The 20,943-nt window shown below is 43.5% G+C and overlaps 1 protein-coding gene across 1 annotated transcript in view; it reads right to left on the reverse strand.

The window, feature by feature from the left end:
• Positions 1-1,692: 1,692 nt before the first annotated feature.
• ABCA12 (ATP binding cassette subfamily A member 12) overlaps positions 1,693-20,943 on the reverse strand; it is an 88,074-nt gene continuing 68,823 nt past the window's right edge. The window contains exons 38-54 of the mRNA XM_054380867.1: positions 20,805-20,932; positions 19,798-19,885; positions 18,291-18,396; positions 14,719-14,773; positions 14,069-14,246; positions 12,074-12,189; positions 11,296-11,455; positions 9,721-9,989; positions 8,876-9,086; positions 7,568-7,677; positions 6,627-6,771; positions 6,347-6,481; positions 4,763-4,866; positions 4,413-4,505; positions 3,872-3,977; positions 3,034-3,171; positions 1,693-1,812 (exon numbers count right to left, since the gene is read on the reverse strand). Of these exons, the coding sequence (XP_054236842.1) occupies positions 1,693-1,812; positions 3,034-3,171; positions 3,872-3,977; positions 4,413-4,505; positions 4,763-4,866; positions 6,347-6,481; positions 6,627-6,771; positions 7,568-7,677; positions 8,876-9,086; positions 9,721-9,989; positions 11,296-11,455; positions 12,074-12,189; positions 14,069-14,246; positions 14,719-14,773; positions 18,291-18,396; positions 19,798-19,885; positions 20,805-20,932 (2,262 nt within the window). The remainder of the gene's footprint in view (positions 1,813-3,033; positions 3,172-3,871; positions 3,978-4,412; positions 4,506-4,762; positions 4,867-6,346; positions 6,482-6,626; positions 6,772-7,567; positions 7,678-8,875; positions 9,087-9,720; positions 9,990-11,295; positions 11,456-12,073; positions 12,190-14,068; positions 14,247-14,718; positions 14,774-18,290; positions 18,397-19,797; positions 19,886-20,804; positions 20,933-20,943) is intronic.

A 20,943-nucleotide genomic window follows, 5' to 3' on the forward strand; every position in this document is an offset into this window, starting at 1 on the left:
TTCCTCCTGCTATCAGTAAGACATTTACTCCAAGATCAAGGAGAAACCATGACCTCCTTGCAGTAGCTAAACTCTGAAATTCAGTATCCCACTGTAAAATCTCAAACACCCTTGATATTTAAAGTACTTATTCCTTGTGTGATTATCTCAGCAAGCCTCAGCATCAAATAGCGACTGAACTAGAAAAGCTCCTCTGATGGTCAGGGTGAGAAAGATGTGTCATTGCACCTTTCATCTCAGGTTTCCTTTGGCTCAAATTAGCTTTGCGGGGAAAAAAAGGGAAAAAAACACCCCTCTGGAATTGTGTGTATGAACCCAAACCTGAGGGCTGTGAGGACCTTCTCAGGCCTGACAAGGTAAGTATGACCTGACTTTGTCAGCAAATCTCTTCAACCAGCAACACAAAGTTTATTGACCTCAAAGAGTTTAAGTTGGTTATGTGCTTGAACAGCACCATGTACATCAGTGCCATGACCCAAAACTGAGTCTTTCAGGCCTTATGCTGATAGATGCAATGAACAGTAATATTAAACTGTTCTACCTATTGATGATTCTGGGGGCGAAAAGCAGGATGTGCATGGTGGTGTGCTGAACTCATCCACTGGGGGGCTGTTGCTCAAAGGCAGGCAGAGGTCTCATTCAAAGCCAGCAGGCAGAGTCTTTGAAGGAGAAGCTCCTTCTGTGTTAATATGTGGGAAAATACAGCTCTAGAGTTACTGGGACAGCCACCACTCAGGTGTTAAGGAGGCAGGTCACTGAAAAGGAAGCAGAAAGGCAGAGCTGCCTGGGAGAGGAAGGTTTTCTGAGCAAGGGAGGTGCTTGTTGCTTTTACTCAGCTCAGGGAAAGAGAATTTTATGAAGCAAACTTCTTCATATCAGAGGATTCAACATTCCTCTGCTGCAACAGAGAAACCCTGAACACCAGCCCAAACAAGAATGAGGCTGGTTGGTACAATGACCTTCTGATGGGTGTCAGGAATCAGGAATTACCTGGGTTGGGAAAACTTACTTGAGGTGTTACACAGAGCTGGAACAAACCAAAACCCCAGAGAAGCGCTGACTTTTGAAACAATTATATTAGTACTGACATAATCGACAGATACAGATAAGCTTTATGTCATCACCAAAGATGGCCTCCACCAACAGCATATGTGACTCTCAGTATGTAACACCTAGGTCCTCACAACACCCCTGTGAGGTAGGACAAGGCCATGAACCCCATTTTACCAGTGGAGAACCTGTCAGAGCTGAGTGACTTTCTCATGATCACCCAGAAAGTCTGTTGCTGAGAAAGAAGTGGAGTGTGGACTTTTCAAGAGGGCATCCTGCACTGCCAACAGCTCCTCTGCTCCATCAAAGCCACCACTGCTGTAAGCAAGTGGCCATGAGCAGCAGATAATGTCAACTAAGTCCTCATAGGCATTAAAGTGATCATAAAACAAGAATTGGGGAAAAAAATAAAAGAATCTTTGGAAAGACCCATCTGATTTGTAACCAAATGTCAGTCTTAAATGACTACCATGTTCCTAGTAACAAAATATGTGCATATTAAAAAAAAAAAAAAGAGCATTTTAAGAATATAGGACTTTTTATGCCTAACATCCCAGCATCATAGAAAACAGGGCTGGAAGAACCCTGAGGGATCATCAGATTTTTTCCCCAGCTTCTATGACCTTCTCTGGTTGGGTCCCTTCAATAGATGGAGCTTATGGTGCTAACTTGGCTGCTTGTGTCAGAGCTGTCCAGTGTCACATCAGGACCCACATCTGCACCATCAGGATCTGCCTGATCTTTAGCAAAGTTGATGAAAACCTAGAAGTCGAAAGGAAAACATTCAGTATTTGACAGTATAAATAATTTATGGTATGAATTAATATAAGAAAGGAATGGTTGTTCATGTTAGCCTGGAGAGTGTGCTCAGGAAGGGATTTGCACTGGATTGGAGAATTGCAAATGTTGGGCTTCCGTGGGCTAAGCTAAATAAATGGATGCAGGCTCCTGTTCTGCTGAACCGACCCCCCCGGGGTGCAAAGGTAGAGATTCCTCTACAAAACCTAATTGCCCTGCAGCTCATGTTTCAGAAGGAGGAGCAAGGTGACACCCATGGGGTGGCTCAGTTTGATCACAGCTATATTATTACTTTATAAACCCATCTGTCTCTGTGTAATTGACATCGGTGCATTCACAACTGCATCTCATATAGATAGGTGTATATATAATCACACGTAACAGCCTTCCTTTGAACAGTCTATAATGAATACATAAAATATTCTTGCTAGAACACTACCTGCAATCACATTTGCATACACACAAATCCAAGCTGTCCTCCCACAAAACATCACCTGGGGCTTCCTGCTGTTTGCCTGCCCATTTCTCTCACAACCATTGCCCCTAATTAAAACAGGGTGGAGGACCTCCTTCCCTCCTCCCCCGATCTCTCTTTAACAATTTATAGGATTACAGGGCTGCAGTTTTTGCTCCTCTCTCTGGGACAGACCTAACACATCAGATGCTGATGCTTAACAGGATGATTTCTTCTGCATAGTCCTTGTGGCATCCCTTCAGCTGCTATGTTTCTTACAAGATTTTCATGCCAGTGAAAATGTTATTCCAGGGGAAAATGGAAGGAACTTAACCAGGAAGCTAAGTTTGGAGGAATGCTATATGAACTTACAACCTACATAGAGTACAGGAAAGAGAAATCAAGCAAATTTGCAGGACTGGTGGAAAGTCTAGCACTGGACTCGGGTAAAAGTCCTGCCCTTCATCCATATCCACAAGGCTGCTGAAATCAGCAGTGACAGAGGGAAGAACAGATCCTTCATGCTACAGGCAGCTTTCTGTCTGCATTTCCAAGTGCCAGCAGAGGTACCTGGAGGCAGTACTACTGATAAAGTGTCCCCAGGAGGAATATAGATGGAAATCCCTTTCAAAACGTAGTCTATTGTGTGCAGCCATCCATTATGTGCAACTATTAGTCTGCTCCCCTGTTAACAGTTTTAAATGGGTGGCCACACATCTTTAATTCCTTACCTCCTCTAATGTTGTTTGACTCACTGAGAAGTGCCTGATATTGAAGGCTGCTTTGCTAGCTTCCAGAAGATCAAATATATTTGCTACCCCTCCTGCAGAGACTGGAACATGATACTCCACCATGCTGAAATGCCGATCCTGCGGGAACAGGAATGATGAGCTCAAGTTAAGCGTCACTGCCAACAGTCCTGACAGCTGAGAACAAAAGCAAAGAGGGGCTGAGCCATGGCAGAAAGAAGGGGCATAGGGTGTGTTTTCTCCTTCTGGCTCCCAAAAGTGAAGAATATTATTATCTGCTATTGACTGGTGTCTCCCTATTGGGAGTTCTTGCAGGGTTTGTGACTGGGAGATGATAACTAAGCCCCAGAACTGAAAGCTTGAGGGTAGTCATAACATTTTCCAGTTCCATGTCTCCCACTCTGATCAATGCAAAGATTGGGTTATGGACAATAGATGGAATTTGTGACTCAGTTACTCTGGTTTTACAGTTACTCAGTTACTGGAACAATCTCATTACCCACTGAGTATGAAGTGTGTCTCCATGCAGTCCAGGCTTCCATGGGACCATTCCCAGAGGCAGAGGGTCACCCAATAGCTGTGTTATAGGACCACTGCAGCTCTATGGGTGAAGTTATTTGAGCCACCAAGGAACCTGGGGGCTCCAGCCCTTGGGCAATGTTGCTGATTGCGCTGACAAGTGTATGTGTTTGAATTCCTTATGCCCTAAGAGCACAGATCCATGTGCATAGCATGTTACAAGATGTCTACCTTGCAGGATCCTCTTGGTTAATTTGAAGAGATTGAGAGTGAATCTCCTGAAAGTATTTGTCCTGCTTACCTTCAGGCATGTGTTTGGAAAGTGTGACTTCATAAACTCTGTCAGTGCCTCAGTGCAAACTGTGTTGCTATTTAAGTGCATCTTCACAGTGAATCCTCTTCCAAACCTAGGGGGAAAAGAAAATCACAATTAGAAAAAAGGAACAGAAAGAAAATCCTTCGAGAGTGCTGCACAGACTCTTTGGGGAAATCTAATCCAGGCAGAGTGTAGCTTGAATGGGGTCAGGCATTTTAACTTGGAGTGAAACTTAATAAGAAGCCGAGCTATTGTGATAACTAATAAAATCAAAGCTCAACCCTAACATTCATTTCACATTTTCAGCAGTGAACAGATTGCTTTGGGGAACACACCTCTGGGAAAAAAAAGGCGGTGAGAGAGTAGAAAGTGCATTAGTTAAGACAGAATTTCAATGGTGTAGTAAGAAACAAATCAGAAAATGACTTTATTCTGATGGCCTGGTAACAAAGGTCTCATTTTCTGAGCCCTCAAAGCTAACTCCATCTGCCATCCTGCAGGAGGGAAATAGGTGCATTTTACTGACCTGCTCTTGATGTGCTGCAAAGAGCCAATGCACTGAAAACTCCCATTCACCATAATAGCCAGCCTGGTACAGAGGGCTTCACACTCTTCCATGCTGAAAAACCAACCAAGAAACTCTACTAAGCCACTGAGAGGCACAGAGAAATAGTTATTTTAGTAACTGGAAAACATCACTGTTCTTCCTTGAAGCATTGTGGCTCTCTGTGAGCAACCACAAGTAGCCACAACAAACCCCCAAACCTGTCATAGCTCGGTGCCCTGAAATTCTGCAGTGACCAAAGAGTGTGAAGAAAGGGTCTCTCATACCCACAGTGGACCCTGAAACTGGAGACAGAGCCAAACCAGCCCTACCTGTGGGATGTGAGTATCACTGAGCACTTGTTCTGCACTTCCTCACTGATGATTTTCCAAAGGTGGCGTTTAGCATTTGGATCCATTCCAGAGCTTGGTTCATCCTATTGGGAGAGACAGGACTGAATGTAAAATTGCACTCAAAATCTGACCTTCCTTATACTTGTGCTCTTTTTAGGTTCATCATTTAGAGCTATCTTTGCTAGTAAGGACCCCCAGGAGGCTCACACAGGTACAGATAAGGGAGAAGGATTATCATCATTTGCATTATGGATTTGACTGAGACACTGAATATCTCCCCCTCTGGAGATATTCAAGACCCACCTGGATGGGTTTCTGTGTGATCTGGTATAGGTGATCCTGCTCTGCAGGGGCGTTGGACTGGATGATCTTTCGAGGTCCCTTCCAATCCCTAATATTCTGTGATTCTGTGATCCTCCTCTCCCTTCAAGAAGAAGCAAGTCTACTTGTCTACGACCTCCATCCTTAATACCCTTTGGAGCTGGGCAGCTCCTCTGGTGACTGGTAGGAATGCCTCCATTAGGCTCCAGAGGAACTGACTGGCTGGGATAACACTATCTAAGATCAGCTCTACTGTGCATTTTATGGCATGTTTAAATATCCACAAACACCACAGGCATAATGTCATACAGGAAGCTATCAAGTGGCACTTGGTTCCCATGTGCACCTGTGTTTTGCCTTCTCATGCTGACAAAGAAAGTGCTGCATTTTTTCTTTCAGAGAGATAGTAAGACAGAGATGAAAGATGGTCTACTCTCTCTTACCTAATGCATTGCTGATAAAATTTTTAGCCAGCTTCTGATCGACAAATTGTTGTTGCTGAGGACAAGGCCTTATGTAAGGGAGCAATAAACCAGCTTGGATTCAGGCAATATGGTGGAATTTTCTCCACCTTCTTATTTTTATTGATTTTTACTTTATTTTTAATCACACAACAGAAGCTAGAGCACTGGTGTGTGTGGTCAGAAGTAAAGGCAGGAGCGGTGGTCTCAATATAAGCTGGGGCAAGGGACATTTGTGTCCACTAGGTATCAAATTTAATATTGGGAAACTTGCTCAAGGAGCACTGCACACATTCAAAACACAGCGGGTGGAAAATCTATACAAAAAGGTGTATTTTAGCAATGGCACATCTCCTAGAAGAATTGGAAAGTTCAAAGACAAAAGGGGAAGCCAAACCTAGAAAAATAGTTTTATGTTCTAATCCTGAGGGAAGTTGCTCCTTTGATCTCCTACAGATTGCCTTGGATGTTGCTTTTCCTACAGGACTGTACAGGTTAGTCGATACAAAAAAAGCAGGAAAGAGCTGGGAATTGGCAAATATAAGGCTCTAATTTTGACTCTTCAAAAATGAGAAAGTGGCAGATTCATCACTCTCTTATGCCCTCAAAGAAAATTTGTGTGCTTGCTGTAATCTAAACTTTCCTCTGATGCATGTGTTGTCAGGCTAAGTAGGGGTACCTGTGAGCTGTGCCCAAGGAGGTATTGCTAGACTGCCAAAACACCCCTGGCCAGCCCAAAGATCTGCTCATCTTTCCCCTGAAGAAGGCTCCTGTTTCTCACCAGTAGCAGAATTGATGGATTCCCAATGAGAGCCAGAGCAGTTGACAATTTTCTGTTGGTGCCATAACTGCACATAGAGGTGACTCTGTCCTTGTAGGCCATCAGATTCAACCGGTGGAGAAGCTGGAGTACAACCTATGGGAGCACAAGTACTGCTTGCACAATAGTGTCCAGACATAAATTACCACACACGTATCAATTTACTGAAAGACTAATTAAATCAATGTGAAGTCTCTCAATGACTGGAAAATGTTTTAAGTCAAGCCCCAGTGTTACTCACTCCTTTGATATCTCTCTCTGGAATACCATGGAGCCTAGCATAGTAATACATGTGCTCTTCCACTGTCAGCAAGTCATCCAAGGCATCTTCTTGAGGACAGTAACCAAAGAGTGACCAGTGTGCCTCATTAATGTCATTCAAGGACCTGTGAAAGGAAGTTGGCAAGTCATTTTCAACACACTGAGTGGCCAATGCACTCTGGACTCAGACAGGAGAGAGAAAAACCCCTTTCTCTGGCTTCCTATGCCTTTGAGCACTAGAACAGGCTTCCCAGAGAGGCTGTGGAGTTTCCTTCTCTGGAAACTTTCCAAATCCACCTGGAAGGGTTCCTGTGTGACCTGCCCTAGGTGATCCTGCTTTGGCAGCGGGGTTGGATTCGATGATGTCAAGAGGTCCCTCTCAACCCCTACCATTCTATGATTCTATGATTCTCCAAACCCTGAGGGAAAATGCTATGGATTTGCAGACCTTCAGCTTCTAGGCCCTAAGTTCTGCAAAGGAAGAATTGTATTTGCAATGTCTGTTAGCCACAATGTCTAGTGCATCACTCTCTAATTACCACCAGCACTTCAGATGGCACAGCTGCCACCAAACCTAATCCTGTTAAAGAGCACTTTGAGATGAGTCCTACGGGTCTGTAGGTACTAACTCAGAAGTGGGATACTCAGACTCAGCTGAGGATCTGAGTCTGATTGCATTTTCAGTGGAATGAAGTAGAAGAAACACCACTGAGAACAGCAGAGGTACAACAGCAAAATGCAGTCCCCTGGGGACATCATCTTCAGAGGATAAAATTCCCCTACTGTACTTACTTTTATTCTGTTTTGAATGTTTTGGGTTGTTTCAGACTTTTTAGTTCTTTTCCTTTGCCATCCAGTCTTAAAAACTGCTCTCAGGCTAATTTATTCACATGCCTGCCCCAGAAATCACATCCTCCATACCCAGAATGATCCTGGATCCTCAGCCTTCCGTTGGATGCTCCGATATCACCTGTCAGCATCTTAAAGATGGTCGTTTTTCCAGCTCCATTCACACCAAGCAAGCCAAAGCACTGGGTCGTAGGAAAGAAAAGTAGAAATGTAACCGTGCTGTATTTATAATGCAGAAATATTGCTCTGAGATGAGTGCTCAGTGCATCTTGTCTCTTCTTCTCTCTGGACCTTTGAGCAAGATGAATTGCAAGTGAGGCAGAGGTATGCAGAGCATACGAACGTTATAATGGAGGTTGTTTATGGTGCAATATACTGTAGCTGATATTAGGACCATTTGTTTAATATGGTGAAGAATCAAGGATGTGCCTCTAATAGAGTCATTCCTTTTACTGCAAGGTGCATTTCTGCAGTGAGCTCATCTGACAGGCCAAATCCTGATCACCTCATTTGCATGAAGCCTCCCACTGAGAGGAGCAGAGCTCTTCACAGAAGCGAGGTGAGCGAGGTTTGTGCTGTCATTGGTAAAACCTTAATGCAACACAAGATTTTTGTCAAATAATCCCACTAATGCACTGCATTAATAAGATTAAGAACTGGCTCCCTGTAGTGCAGTTCAGTACGTCATGCTAAAAATCTCTGGTTTATTGCTGAGGTTGGACATATTCAGTTGTGTGCTGCATAAGCAATCACCATTGTTACTGTTAGTTTGGTATTGTCAGAATAGAGCAGCTGATCTGAAAATCCTCAGGTCTTTTCTCTCTACTTGAGTCAGTGATTCTGCAGGGAACTGCACTGTCATGAAAGGGTGTTTTTTCATTTAGAGTTAGTTTTAAGTCCTGATTCATGAACCTGTGTGTTCAGCCAAAATGATTTGTCTTTCTCTGATGGGAAAGTACAAGCAGATAAGCCCAACTCACTGCCTCCAATGCAGTGCGGGTGAGTAACTGCAACTGGACAAACTCTTCTGCCTTCCTTTACCCTATGGTAATCTACAGTGAGCCCCCAAGACTGCACTGTGCTAGGTGCTTGCAGACATTTTGCTCCATCACTGTCCCATGCCCTTTTCCTCTTTCTAGGGCCTTTAAACTGACACTTCATGTTCTAAACTCATCAGGAACCTTTCATCAGTTCTGTAACCCAAAGAATCAATAAATAAGATGAAGAAAGGGAAGAAGAGGTCAGAGCAGAACAAACCATTACAGTCATACTTGGACAGCAGCAAGGACTGGGAAAAAAGATGACAATGGGACTGTGGATCTGTTCCAGTTTCCCTCCCCAGGGCAGAAGGTGCCCACAACCTTTCCTGTTCACACTTACTTCTCCAGCAGGAATCCCCAGGCTGATGTTTTTCACAGCCACAATGCGTTTGTGAGGAAGGTGGTAGATCTTTGTCAGATTCTGGAGCTGCACCACATCGAAGTCAGCTTTGCCAGACTCCACTCTGACCCTCTCTGCCTGGACATCCCCATCCTCTTCAGCCACAGGTGGAAGAAGTGATGTTTTGCCATGTACTCTGTCAAACAGGTACCTATGGAGAGGGCAGAGAGGGGAATTTTACCTCCTGGCAAGCAGACAGCAGTGGGACAGATACTAAGGAGCCTTCCTTTGAGATCTCAGGGCATGTAAAAAACAATCAGCTATACAGGTAGTTTCTATTTTCTCCTGGTATTTGCTGCATTTAGGGAATTTTTAAAAAAATCTTCATTCTCCGCCTCAATTTCTTCTCTTTTTCAGTAAATATTCTGAGCTGCAGCAAGTTCTGCCTTGTGGACAGACTCATAAAGTAGGTGAGAGGACTGTTCTTGCTCCTGCTGGTGTGCATGCAAGCCAATGGAAATGGCAAGAATCAAAAAGAGGTGGTTGTCAATGGACTGACTGCTCTTACCAACCAGCTGAACATCAGCCCACCAAACCCAGAGCCCTGAACAACGGCGTAGTCTCAGCCGAGGGACTCCAGGAACCCATACCTATAACCTGTATATTAGTTAACACTCTGCTGGTAGGTAATAGGTCTGCTGCCAGGGAAAACTTACTCCATGTTTGCAAAGTGTCTTGGAAATTAATGGGCTTCATAATTGACAGTGGTGCCTTGAGAGCTCAGAATTAAACCCCTGAGTGCTGGCTTGGTCTGTTTTCATTGTGAGACTCCAGATGTTACTTACTCTAGTAAGTTGTTCCAGACTCTCTGAATCATTCTGTCATGAACTGTAAGACGAATGGCAAAAAACACGGTGCCCTGGATGAACATGGCCAATAGCTTGGATGTGGTCTTGTCCAGCTCAAAGGTTTTGTCAGGGTAGTCTACTCCATAGGCTTTCAGGAAGCCCAGCAGTGCCTGATCTTGTGACAGTTCAATCAAGCCGAAGCCAAAGCAAAATTGTGGGAACAGGAGGAACGCGTGCCTTAAGTTTTCAGCGAGATCGCGCAAGCCCTGGAAAACAAAACAAAACAACCACCAAAAAGCAGCACAGTCAGTCACTGGTTTTATTCATGGAATAACTTTGTAGGTTTCACTGTGGGACTGAAGTGTAACAATTACATTGGGATTTGCTTGTGTCTCAGAGCAGAGATAAATTGAGAGCAAAGAACTCTGGAGACAGCTCTTTTCAGAGGTGCAAGGTCAGAAAATTCAACAGGCTGTGCTGAGGTTGTGATCACCATAGTGAACAGCAACTGCTTCCCAGTGTACTCCCTCACTGCTGCTCCAACCACCTCACCCTGTGCATGCAGCAGCCTGAAATCTGCCTGTGAGCCAGAGCTGGATCCTGCCACTGAGCTGCACTGTGCCTCCCTGCACAGGACTGCAGAGCCCTGTACCAGCTCGCAGTGGAGCACAGCCCACTTCCCTGGAGGACTGTACCATTTGTTCTCCTTGGACAAGCATCTCCATAAACACATGATTTGGCTTTAGCAGACATAGAAGGGCTTTTCCAGTTAATTCATGGCAAAGCAGCCCAGTGTGCAGGCTCACACTTAAGAGCTCTGGTACATTTCTAGCAGAAAAAAAAGATTAGCACACACAGCAAAGTGGAGAGGCAGTAAATTAGCATGGAAAGAAACTGACTCCCGACCACTGCACATCCCTAAAACCCAGAAGGTTGCTAACAAGCACTGTCCAGCTAGGGAGAAAACTCCAGCTCAGCTATTGTTCTACAAAGGAATTGCCCTTCATAAACCAAGAAAACTAAATGTAAGGTGTACATTTTACCCCAGCGATTCCCAGGAATATCTAAGTTTAAGAGAAGGCTTTGTTTTAGGGAATCATCTCTGTCTCTGAGTCATTTTTATCTTTGCAGGGAGAAGATGACTCCATTTAGTATCTAGATGACAGACAGGTGGTGCTGGGCTTAATGCAGCACATGTCAGACTCAGGGCAATGACATCTAGTTGTCACTGTCCACAGTTTGTGCTGCAAAAACCTAGCAATAGCTCAAAGTCCCTATCAACTTTTTTAAACAAACATCTACACACACCTCCTGCCCTTCTCTGCATGGACAGTTTTCTTCCCTCTCTTTTTGCATTCTCTCTTTTGTCACCACCATTTCCTTCTTTTCTTGGAACGCAGATTTACAGGCAAGCAAGATTTATATTTGACTCATGCCCTTTCTATAGGGAACCCCATTAAGTATCTGCCTGGTCTCCCATAGCCAGCTGCTAAGGATCTGCTCAAAGCCAGCAAGCTCAACAAGAAGCCTCCTGTTGTGTCACTGAGATTTTAGTATTAGCAGGACTCCTACCTGGTCCGTGGCCTTTTCCTGGGAGATCAGAAATACAACCGAGTGCGTGATGATGGTATTGATGCCAAAGAACAAGTTGACGCAGACATAGACGATGAAGGCCATTCCTGTTTCTTTGAAAACCCCAGCCAGCAGGTACATCCAGGAAAACGTTGCATATCTAGGAATTGCCAACAGTGCAGAGAACACACTGCAGTAGCTCAAAGTGTGATTGAAAAGAAACAACTAAAGACCTCAGACAACGTATCAGTTCTGCCGGGATGTGACTAGTTTGCCGTATTGCAGGAGCTTGAAGAAGGAAAAATGGCTTTGAATCTGAGAATTCGGATAAAAAGTCTGAGATACATCCTGTGAACATGGAGCCTGAGCTGCAAACAGACAGACTAGGCCTGGAGGGTTCAAAGCCTGGGAGACAATTTTGCTGAGTTTTCCTGAAACGTGTTGCTGGTTGGTTGGTTGTTTTTTTTTTTCCCCTTCCTCTCTGATTTTGAAATGCTTCTATATTTTGAACTTTGTAGTAGTTCAGTAAGCATCTCATTACAGCTTGGGCTGTCACTGTGACCTTGAATATTTCATACTCTTACATAGAGTTTGGTTTGAATAAAGCAGGCATGACAATAGTTTAGCTCACTGCTCCTGGAAGGAGCAACTAGTCACCACTGGTAAAATGCAGGTTGGAGAAAAAAGCCTATGTATTCCTCCTCAAATTGCAGCAGCCTGCAATAGCCAGTTCCTCACTCTGTGCAATCATATTTAAATAAATAAGTTCCATACTCACCCAAAGAGTAACAGCAGGAGAAATACTGCCAGTAAGTTACTGTCATTGCAGAAAGCTGGTATCTGGAAGGATGAAATCACTCCTATTGAAAGGCCAATAGGGACCATAAAAAGCACCTGCAAAAATATATCAAAAATATATTAGGACAATAATTCTTAAACATTTTTCTAGAACTATGCAGGAGCAACCATGCCAGTTCTGAATGGAGTCCCACAAGTGTGGCTTGGGTTTTCTAAGGGAAACCAAATACAGGTGGGGTCTCAGCACTCCCTGAGGCTTTCAGGAGTCTAGCAAATGAATGCTGCAAAGCCACTTTGAATAGACTAAGCCTCAGCATTCCAGTCTGTGGGCAGAAAGTGCCTTAAAAGGTTGTGAATGAAAAATACCCCTTTGGGGTTTATGTTAGCCTTGCAGTCAGACCACTTCATTGTGGCCTGTAAATCTGGTCTTTACAATATTGAGTCAAGCCAGGGACCTACCAAATGTCTGCCTTGAGAAGTTCCTCTCTTCCCCAGCTTTGGGATTTAACAGAATTTACTGGCAGGGATTCACTGAGAAATATCAAGTTGCCAAGGGCGCTGGATTAGTTTCAGCCCACTGAATACTGATTGTGGCAAGTACTCTGGGGATTTTTCCACAGGCTGATTTACAAATATGCAGTACTGGAGAGAGGGGGCCTGGATGAGGGAAGCAGACACAGGCCTGCCCAAACTTCACCCCTGTACTACAACTTGGAGCTGCTCTGCCAAGTCAGACTGCAGCCATGCTGTCTTCAAACCCCTTTCAAGCCCCTCCTGTGAGGCATGAGGTACTTGTGCTGTTGCCTAATCACAGCAGCCCCTATAAGCAGACAGTTTAGACTCCTCAGAGGTGGAAACTCTAGTTAGGGCTGCTCGTTATTGTGCATTGGTGTTACCAAAACACCTAGAAACTTAGGCTGTGCTCTATAGAAAGTCAGGTCTAACATTCCCCAAGGGACCTCACTGCATTGAAGGGACATGGCCACCCAAGTGCCCTTGAAGATTTCCTGTTTTCAGGCACCGATGATATCAGTGGAATTTTAGGCACAGGCAGAACTGCATCAGTAGAATACGTAGAGCTGATGGCCATTACAGCATAGCTGGCAATGCCAAAGCTCAGGAGCAGAGATAGTCTGCACTTACAGACCTCTAACTGCAAGGCTTTGACATTGTGCACTGAGGATAATTCATGAAACACCAAGTACTTTGGTCTACAGGCACTGCATATTTATCCCCTTAAGACAGCAATGCTTTCCAGCAGTGCTATTAACCCTCTTTACCACAAGGAAACTTAACTTTGGGGAGAACAAGGGCATGCCTATGCCAAGTAATGCAGCACAGTGCTGGGGAGCTCAACTACCCATGGGAACAAGGTGATAAATCTATACAGCAAAGTGCAGCACTGTAGAAAGGAACTTGCTCAGGTCCTGGAAGGCATATATCTGCATTAGTAGCTGTCCTTAGCTTTACAAACCTTTATAATATATAATGTTAAAGAGAGCATTCAACACAACATTTTTGCCCAGCAGGGGAGAATCAGCTGTGAGATGTGTGCTAATGTCACACCCTGTCCTCCCAGAGATTCCACAATGGCTGTAGCCTCAAGCCCTAAAGCCTTACCCCAGATGTACAAAGGCTGCATGACAACTAATCAAGCCCTGTGAGCTAACAGAAAAGCAACTTGCTGCTTGCATGTTAAAATTGAAATCAAGCCCTGGCCTGCTCTGTGTTGCTCTCATATAAATGTGCTGAGTGTTTTGCATACACTCAAGAGAGAAGGAATGCCTTCGCTTAGCAAAATCCAGTGTTGCAGTTCACATTTAATAGCCTTCAGTGCCTTGGAGAACAATTACTGCATAACACTCTTGGTAGTAATAATATTAAGAAGTCTAGGCAACCAGCTTTAAATAAAGAACTACTTTTTCCTTGCTGCCTAATGCTACTCTTGGTGCATTTAGGAATGTGAATTATTTACCAGATCATAAACGAAGTTAGTCACCCAATAGCTTGTCATCCCAATGCCTGAAATATGCTGCAGTTGTTTGGCTTTGGTCTGATGTTCTTTTACCACGTAGAGCACAAAGCTTGCCGTTGTGATAGAGTAGCCAACCAAAACAGACATTGAAACTATGATGTCAAGTAAGCTGTTGAGCCTGTGGGGAAAGTGGAGAAAAACTTACATGGTGAGTCAAAGCAGCAGACATCCCTCATTGTGAGGTAGTGTTTAGAGATCTGAAGCAAAGAGGTCCTGATTCTGTGCCTAATTTTTTTGCTGATTGTAATTAAGCCTAGCAAGAAGGACTCACAGCACTGGGTTGTAACACTGCACCATAGCATGGCAAGGCAAAAGGGAAAGTTACGTTGTTATCATTACCGTTGTGCCAAAGCACAAAAGCATGGGATGCTGTAACTGTGTCCTCTAGATCTAAATGGCATCCTGCAAAGAAAATCTAACAGCAATCTGCAGCTCCATGGCATGAAGGCTGCTGTTCATGCATAGGAGGAATGAAGACAAGGAAGATGATGATGTAGAGAATATTTAGAAATTTAGAATATTTTATGGTTTTCAAGAAGCTGGTTTGCTTCTCTGGACAATTTAAGCATCAAGCAAATGAATCTTCTTACATTACTTGTTCTTGACTCTGTCCTCCAGGATATGGGTGAGCTGATAAGAAAATACCTACAAAAACAAAAAGGAAAGAAATTGAAAATGTTGCTAACTTCCTTTACCAGTTCCTGAGACTGACAGTAATACAGAAAACTGAGTAGAGAAGATAAGCAGATCAAAGCTGTTTTCTTCTCTGTCATCTTGGTACGACCTTAGGTGGAGTTTTGAGCACCCTCATTTTTTTACCATGACTTCACTTTGATGCACAGAAGAACTGAAATTCAAGCCCTAGCCCTTGCTTCTGCATCTACCTGGCTGGTAGTGTCATTCACTTTGGTGAGAGCACTCCCACACCTAAAATAAGGCACATGCTTGTGGGACCCTGTATTTTAGCTTAGGTTGCTCAACCCTGACACATTCAAAACTGATGAATATGCTTCATTTCAAAGCAGCTGTTTGATGATCTCACTTCATTTCTTTTGTTCTCTTATCATCAGAAACAAAACGTTCCCTACTGTCTCTCCCCACAATTGTTGTCTTCCTATGATATAGGTCTTTCTCAATATGGGCATCTCTTGAGATGCTAACATAAATCCAAGTAAGCTACACACTTTTGTTGCTGGTTTGGCAATGAGTTAATTGTGAAGTAGTCTGGTTTATGCAGCTAGGAAAAAATGAAAATATCATCTTGTCCGAAGCAACTAGCTAAAAAAAAGAAAAACCCTAGTTGCTGCATTCATAAGCCCAGTGTGATGTTTTCCAAAAAGATCTCTTAAAAATGGGTTTGAATCAAGCACAAGCTGCAAGAGAGATATTTTCTGCTCATGTGCAGATATCTTCATAAGATTTAGTTTAATTCTTTATCAAGGAGAATACCTCAAAATACCTCAGCATTGTTCATCACAGGGCATTTGCTTTGTTCAGAGGTAATCTGTGCCTATGAAAAGAGTTTGCTAACGAAGAGAGGATCTTGAAGGGCTGTGATGGGCCAGTTCTAACCTCCTAACCAGTGAATGTCTCTGCCTTGATCCCAACAAGACAGCAGCCCAGTCTCTAAGAATCCAGCACATGAGAAAGGGTTTAGGCTAAGATGTTTATATACCTCAAAACAAGGCTATCAAACCTGTACTTAGGTACCTAAGTAAATACTTCAGTTCTTAGGGAGTGCTGGATGATCTCTGTGTGCTATTAAATCCAGAGAGATTTGCCAGAACATGCCACCTCTGAAATTAATCTCCTTACAGCCAGGTGCCTGGCTTTCTGCAGTTATATGAGGAAGAACTATTTTGGCCTACTTTCCCTAAGAAAGAGCACTTTGACATAGAGACCAGAAAGCAGGAAACTGTAGGTTGAGCTGATCAAATACCATACTGAGCAAATAAATGTGACAGGGAAGATTTCATAGGAGATTCATCTCAAAGGGGAAAAAACCCAACAACCTTCAGTCTTTCCATCAGTGAGAGAAATGGAATTAAAATCACAGGCTGCTGATAAAGCCATACAAACAGCCAGGAAATGTTTCCCTTCTCTAAAAGAGAGAGAGAGAGAAAGATACTCTCTGTCTAATCTGTTAACACTTCACTATAAAGCCATTTTCCTTTACTAAAGCTTAGGCTAGAAGTCAAAATTTCCATTTCAATGCTTTCTCTTTTTTGTTGGTGGGGATTGAGAGAAGAGAAAGCACAATATACATAAGTCAAAAGCTATTATGACTTGCTTAGTGACAAGGTAAAAAGCTTTTTGTGTGTTTTTTAAAAAAATATATGCAGTCTAAGTCAAACCTCTAAAGTGGGACTGGCACCTCTTTCAAACTGCTGAGATGACAACACAGTTTTATTTGGCCATTTCAGTGGTTCTTAAACTGTCATTTATTTGTCACAACAACAAATAGATTTAGCTGCCAGGAACATACCACACAGAACGTCTGTTCAATTGTATTTCAGACTGGGTTTACACTACCCCAGGGGAGCTATCCTCATCCATTCATTTTATCTCCCCCATTCTATAGTTTGGGAAATAGAGAATTATCTGTCTGGTCATTTACTACTTAAACATTTCCTTCCCAAAACACATAAGCAGCAGGACAGATGGAATAAAAGCTGCTGCTCTTCTTTCCCACTGAAAATTGTTATTTTGCTGGTATAAAACTTGCTCTGTGAAAACTTTCTGATGGTTCACACAAGCTTCCTGCCTTTTCTCTTGCTGCAGCACGTGTTGGGAATACAGAGACGCGGCAAGGAGCTTCACTGCTTAATAATTCAGCTGCTCTGGGATGTTCCTGCCGCTGGAGGCGTCTGGCTCAGGTCTCCTCGCTCCACACCCGGGCAGGGGCTGCAGCTTTGTGATGTGCCCCTGCGGCACACACCAAAAAGCCTGAACCTTCTGCCCCGGAGGGCCATGCTGCACATCTCAAGGCAGGAGCCAGTGGGTATTTTGGGATGGCAGTGGGGACAAGGCACTGGTTTTGCTTGTTGTGAACTGAGCTTGTGGTGAGGGGAGTGTCGGTGCATTGGTATGCGGAGGTGAGAGGAGATGTTTTGACTTATAATCAGTATTCTGCTGTTTCTTTAATTCACGGCATCACACTCAAAAGCTTCAGACCATATGCCTTTTTCATTATAGCTCAATTCAGGCACACCAGTGAGGAATAATCTTATAATCAAAGAGACACTGTCACCTGGACTGCAGGTCTCTGAGGTGAGGGGGCTAGGCATGAGCAGGACATGGCCAGAAGGGCACTATTTGTCAAAGAAAATCAATCAGCTGGGCATTTCTGCACACAGTTGCTACTCTTGTCAGACCCCATAAATCTTTGTATAAGATGTCTCAAAATGGCATCAACAGAAATCTTTCTCTTCTCCCTGCACCCCTTCCATCTCTAGCAACAGGTGTACATGCACAGAAACATTTGTGCCCATGCTGCACCCTTAGGGTAGGCTAAACTGTAAATGGCAAGATAAAGTGCCCTGGTTTATTGGGAGGAATTTGGGTTGCTGCATTACATTACTGAGGAGAAGCTATGAGAACTAATAACCCCAGACGGGTACAAACGCTCCTTGGAATTTGGGTGTGTGGTGTGTCAGAGGACAAATATAGCTGAAAATTAAGTTCCTCACTTAATCTCACTCTCATTCCCAAACACAAACATACACATATCCACACATCCTGAGTTACTCTCAGCAGAAGGGTGACTTATTAAAATTCAATAATCTAAACCACCCCTAGAGATGACCTAAAGTAGCCTCCTTTCTATGCATAACTAATGGGCACCTTTCCAGAAGCAGCTATTTCAGTGCCTTGATGAGAGGCAATAAATCAAATAGCAACCACTGGCATTTTTTAGATGAAGTATTGTACCCAGGAGCTGGGGTCCTCTCTGTCTTGGTCCCCTGAATCTTTGACTAAGACAAACTAAGTATGTGATTTATTCATGTTTTTCTATTCTGTTTTCCAAGTAATTACACAACTGGGAATAAAAAAATGGCCTCATTGAAGTCAAGGTTAGTGTTGCCATCAATTTCAACAGAACCAAGCAAGATGTTCCCCCACAAAGGGGAGAAATTACCTGCTCATGTAAAGGGACACTTACCATATCTAGAAGTCTCATTTTTTGGCAAGTTAGCTCGAAGAATGAAGTTGTTCAAGCTGTTGAGATAGGCTGGAAGGCTGTGATAACCTTCTGGATTATACCACACCTGCAAACAATTGAGAAATTGAAACAATTTGGGAGAGAAATGGTTGCTGATAACATTCTGGTTCATTCTGCTTGCACAAATGAATCATTCCATGGTTGTTATCTGAAGCCATAAGCACTACAAGTTAAAGTCCAATGATTAAACCACATGAAGTACTGAATGAGTATAAAAACACATTTTGGTGTCACCAAAGGCAGTCCCATCAGTTTCATTTGCCTTCTGGGAGAGAAGAAAGCAGCACTAACTAGGTATGTGACACAAAGTGTGCAGAAACTTGGTTTCTTTTCATAATAAGCTGCTCTGAACTGATGAACACTGTCAACGGTGACTTCCCAAAGAAGACTAAGCAGTCAAATGTCTAACATCCCTTGAAAGCCAGGGGAAAAAATGTTGCTTTAGGGCAAAAATTAGCCAGTCACCAACTTCTCATTCAGTGACAGCCCTTCCCTCCTCATAACTTTTCTTACCCATGCCATGGTAAACTGAGGACTGAGAGGAAAAATCAGACCACAGGACACTCACTTTGGGAGGAATTTACCATCACTTGCTTTAGGCATAACCTACATGCCAAGTTTGGAGGTGTAATTTACCTACCAAAGGACAGAGATCTTAGGCTGCTAAAGATAGAGACCTAAACAAAGCCCATAGTGTCCACCTTTGCATATCCCCAAATCCTGCATGGTCAATGACTTCATTCTTCTTGACCTAGCAGAGAAGGACTGAAGTCTGGCCCATTTCCAACACTATCATGTTTTCCAGATATTAAATCTGACACGTGATAAGCAAATAGCTGTAGCTTTCAGATCCAAGACGAAGCTGCAAGATTGGAGGGGTGAAAACATCTGCTGATTCATTGCATGAACTCCAAGTGTAGTGAAATAAACCTTGTGACTCCCTTTTATTGGAGGCACCTCTGAAACCAGCATTGCTCTTGCAGAAATACTCTCCTGGTAGCTAGGTTTTGCAAAGAGATCACAGGACTTTATCAGCTCTCTTGCTTTTCCCTGCTATCTCGGATTTCAGCCTTAGTGCTTTTAACTCTGCTGCATTACAACATTTTCACTGAGGAGAAACAGAGAAATGGGTATTTCAAAGAGCATCAGGCATCCCTAGTTAAGGGACATACATTTTCTTGTGAGATAAAGGTGCTACTAATTGATCTTTTCATCTCTGTGTAATAAAATTATGACAGCAGGAAAATTGTCTCCTGCTAGCAAGGGAAGTCAGACAAATAAAGAAGAATGGAGAGAGACAAGGAAATGAACTGGAGGTCACTGCTTCCATGCCAAGCTGCAGATGTCAAGGGTTTCACCTTCATTTCTGAAATAGCCCTGAGCTCAGTGTAATTTTTCCTGGGTTCCACATTTCCCATGCTAGAATGAACAGATGGAGGTTAGTTACCTTAGTCAACGTTCTGTTGGGGGGCACTGGCCTGATATCAAACTGGAGATCTTTTGTCAAAGGCAGTCCAAAGCTCCAGCCACCATACCTGAGTGAAGACCAGAGGGAAATGCATTGCTGTTTTCATTCAAAGGTTTAAACACCTTTGGTTGGTGCATGTCAGCTGTTGCTATCCCCCCACTTAATTCTAGCCTGACTTAAAACAACTTCTCCCAATACGTTGTGTGTGGCCCAGCCAACACTGATGTAGGAGCCCTTATTTGGGTGAAAAAAAGGGAAACAGAAACTTGACAGAACTATCTCAAAACTGTGCTGAAAGCCTCCATTTGAGAAACATTTTGGAGCTGTGTTATCTTCTAACTCATTTGCCTAGCACATTGGAATAAGATGTCTGCTTCTTAACCAGAAGAGGAGCAGCTCAGTTTAAATCAATGGTAGATGAACATGTTCCTTGACAGCCTTAATGGTAGGCTATTTTTGCCCCAAGACATGCCGTGCAGGCTGTGTTGCTGAGTCCAGACACGCTAATGGCTCTGACAGCCCCATGGTGTGAAAAAACATTCAGCCTCTAATTTCACTGGAATGGATGCACTTGTTTAAATGAAGCACAATATGAGACTCTTCAGAGAATCAAACTTGGAGGAAAACCTCTCCCCAGGGTTTACCTCATGACAGGCTGTGTCATATTTTCTTCTTTTTAAGAATTTCTGTGCCAGATAAAGGCTTGTCTACAGATCCAGCCATTAAGGTATCAGCTAATTCACGTGTTATCCCTAGGCTATCTCTGCCGTGATCAAGCAGAACACTTGCACAAACCTTTATCTTTGACTCCATGATTGCAGGACATTTTACCTCCTTTCACAAGATTCAGAGAGACCACCAGCAGGGAGGCCCTTCTAAACCCCTACTGCACTGTCATCTCTCAAGCACAGTAGATACGATAAGCATAAGAGGCTGCTCCCAGTGCAGTTCAGAAGAGAAGGACTGGAGATCTATATATGCAGTACCGTTTCTGCAGGAAGTCTTTGGTCGTTGCCAGAATGTAGGTCTCCACATCGTGGCCTGTAAGGTTGTAGAGTGTCCGTGTGGAGAAGGTCCTTCTGTGAGGGGGAGTGTAGTTTGTCTGTGGACACGTCTGAGTGGAGT

Source organism: Indicator indicator, chromosome 5 (genome assembly GCF_027791375.1).
Source record: "Indicator indicator isolate 239-I01 chromosome 5, UM_Iind_1.1, whole genome shotgun sequence".
Lineage (NCBI taxonomy): Eukaryota > Metazoa > Chordata > Aves > Piciformes > Indicatoridae > Indicator > Indicator indicator.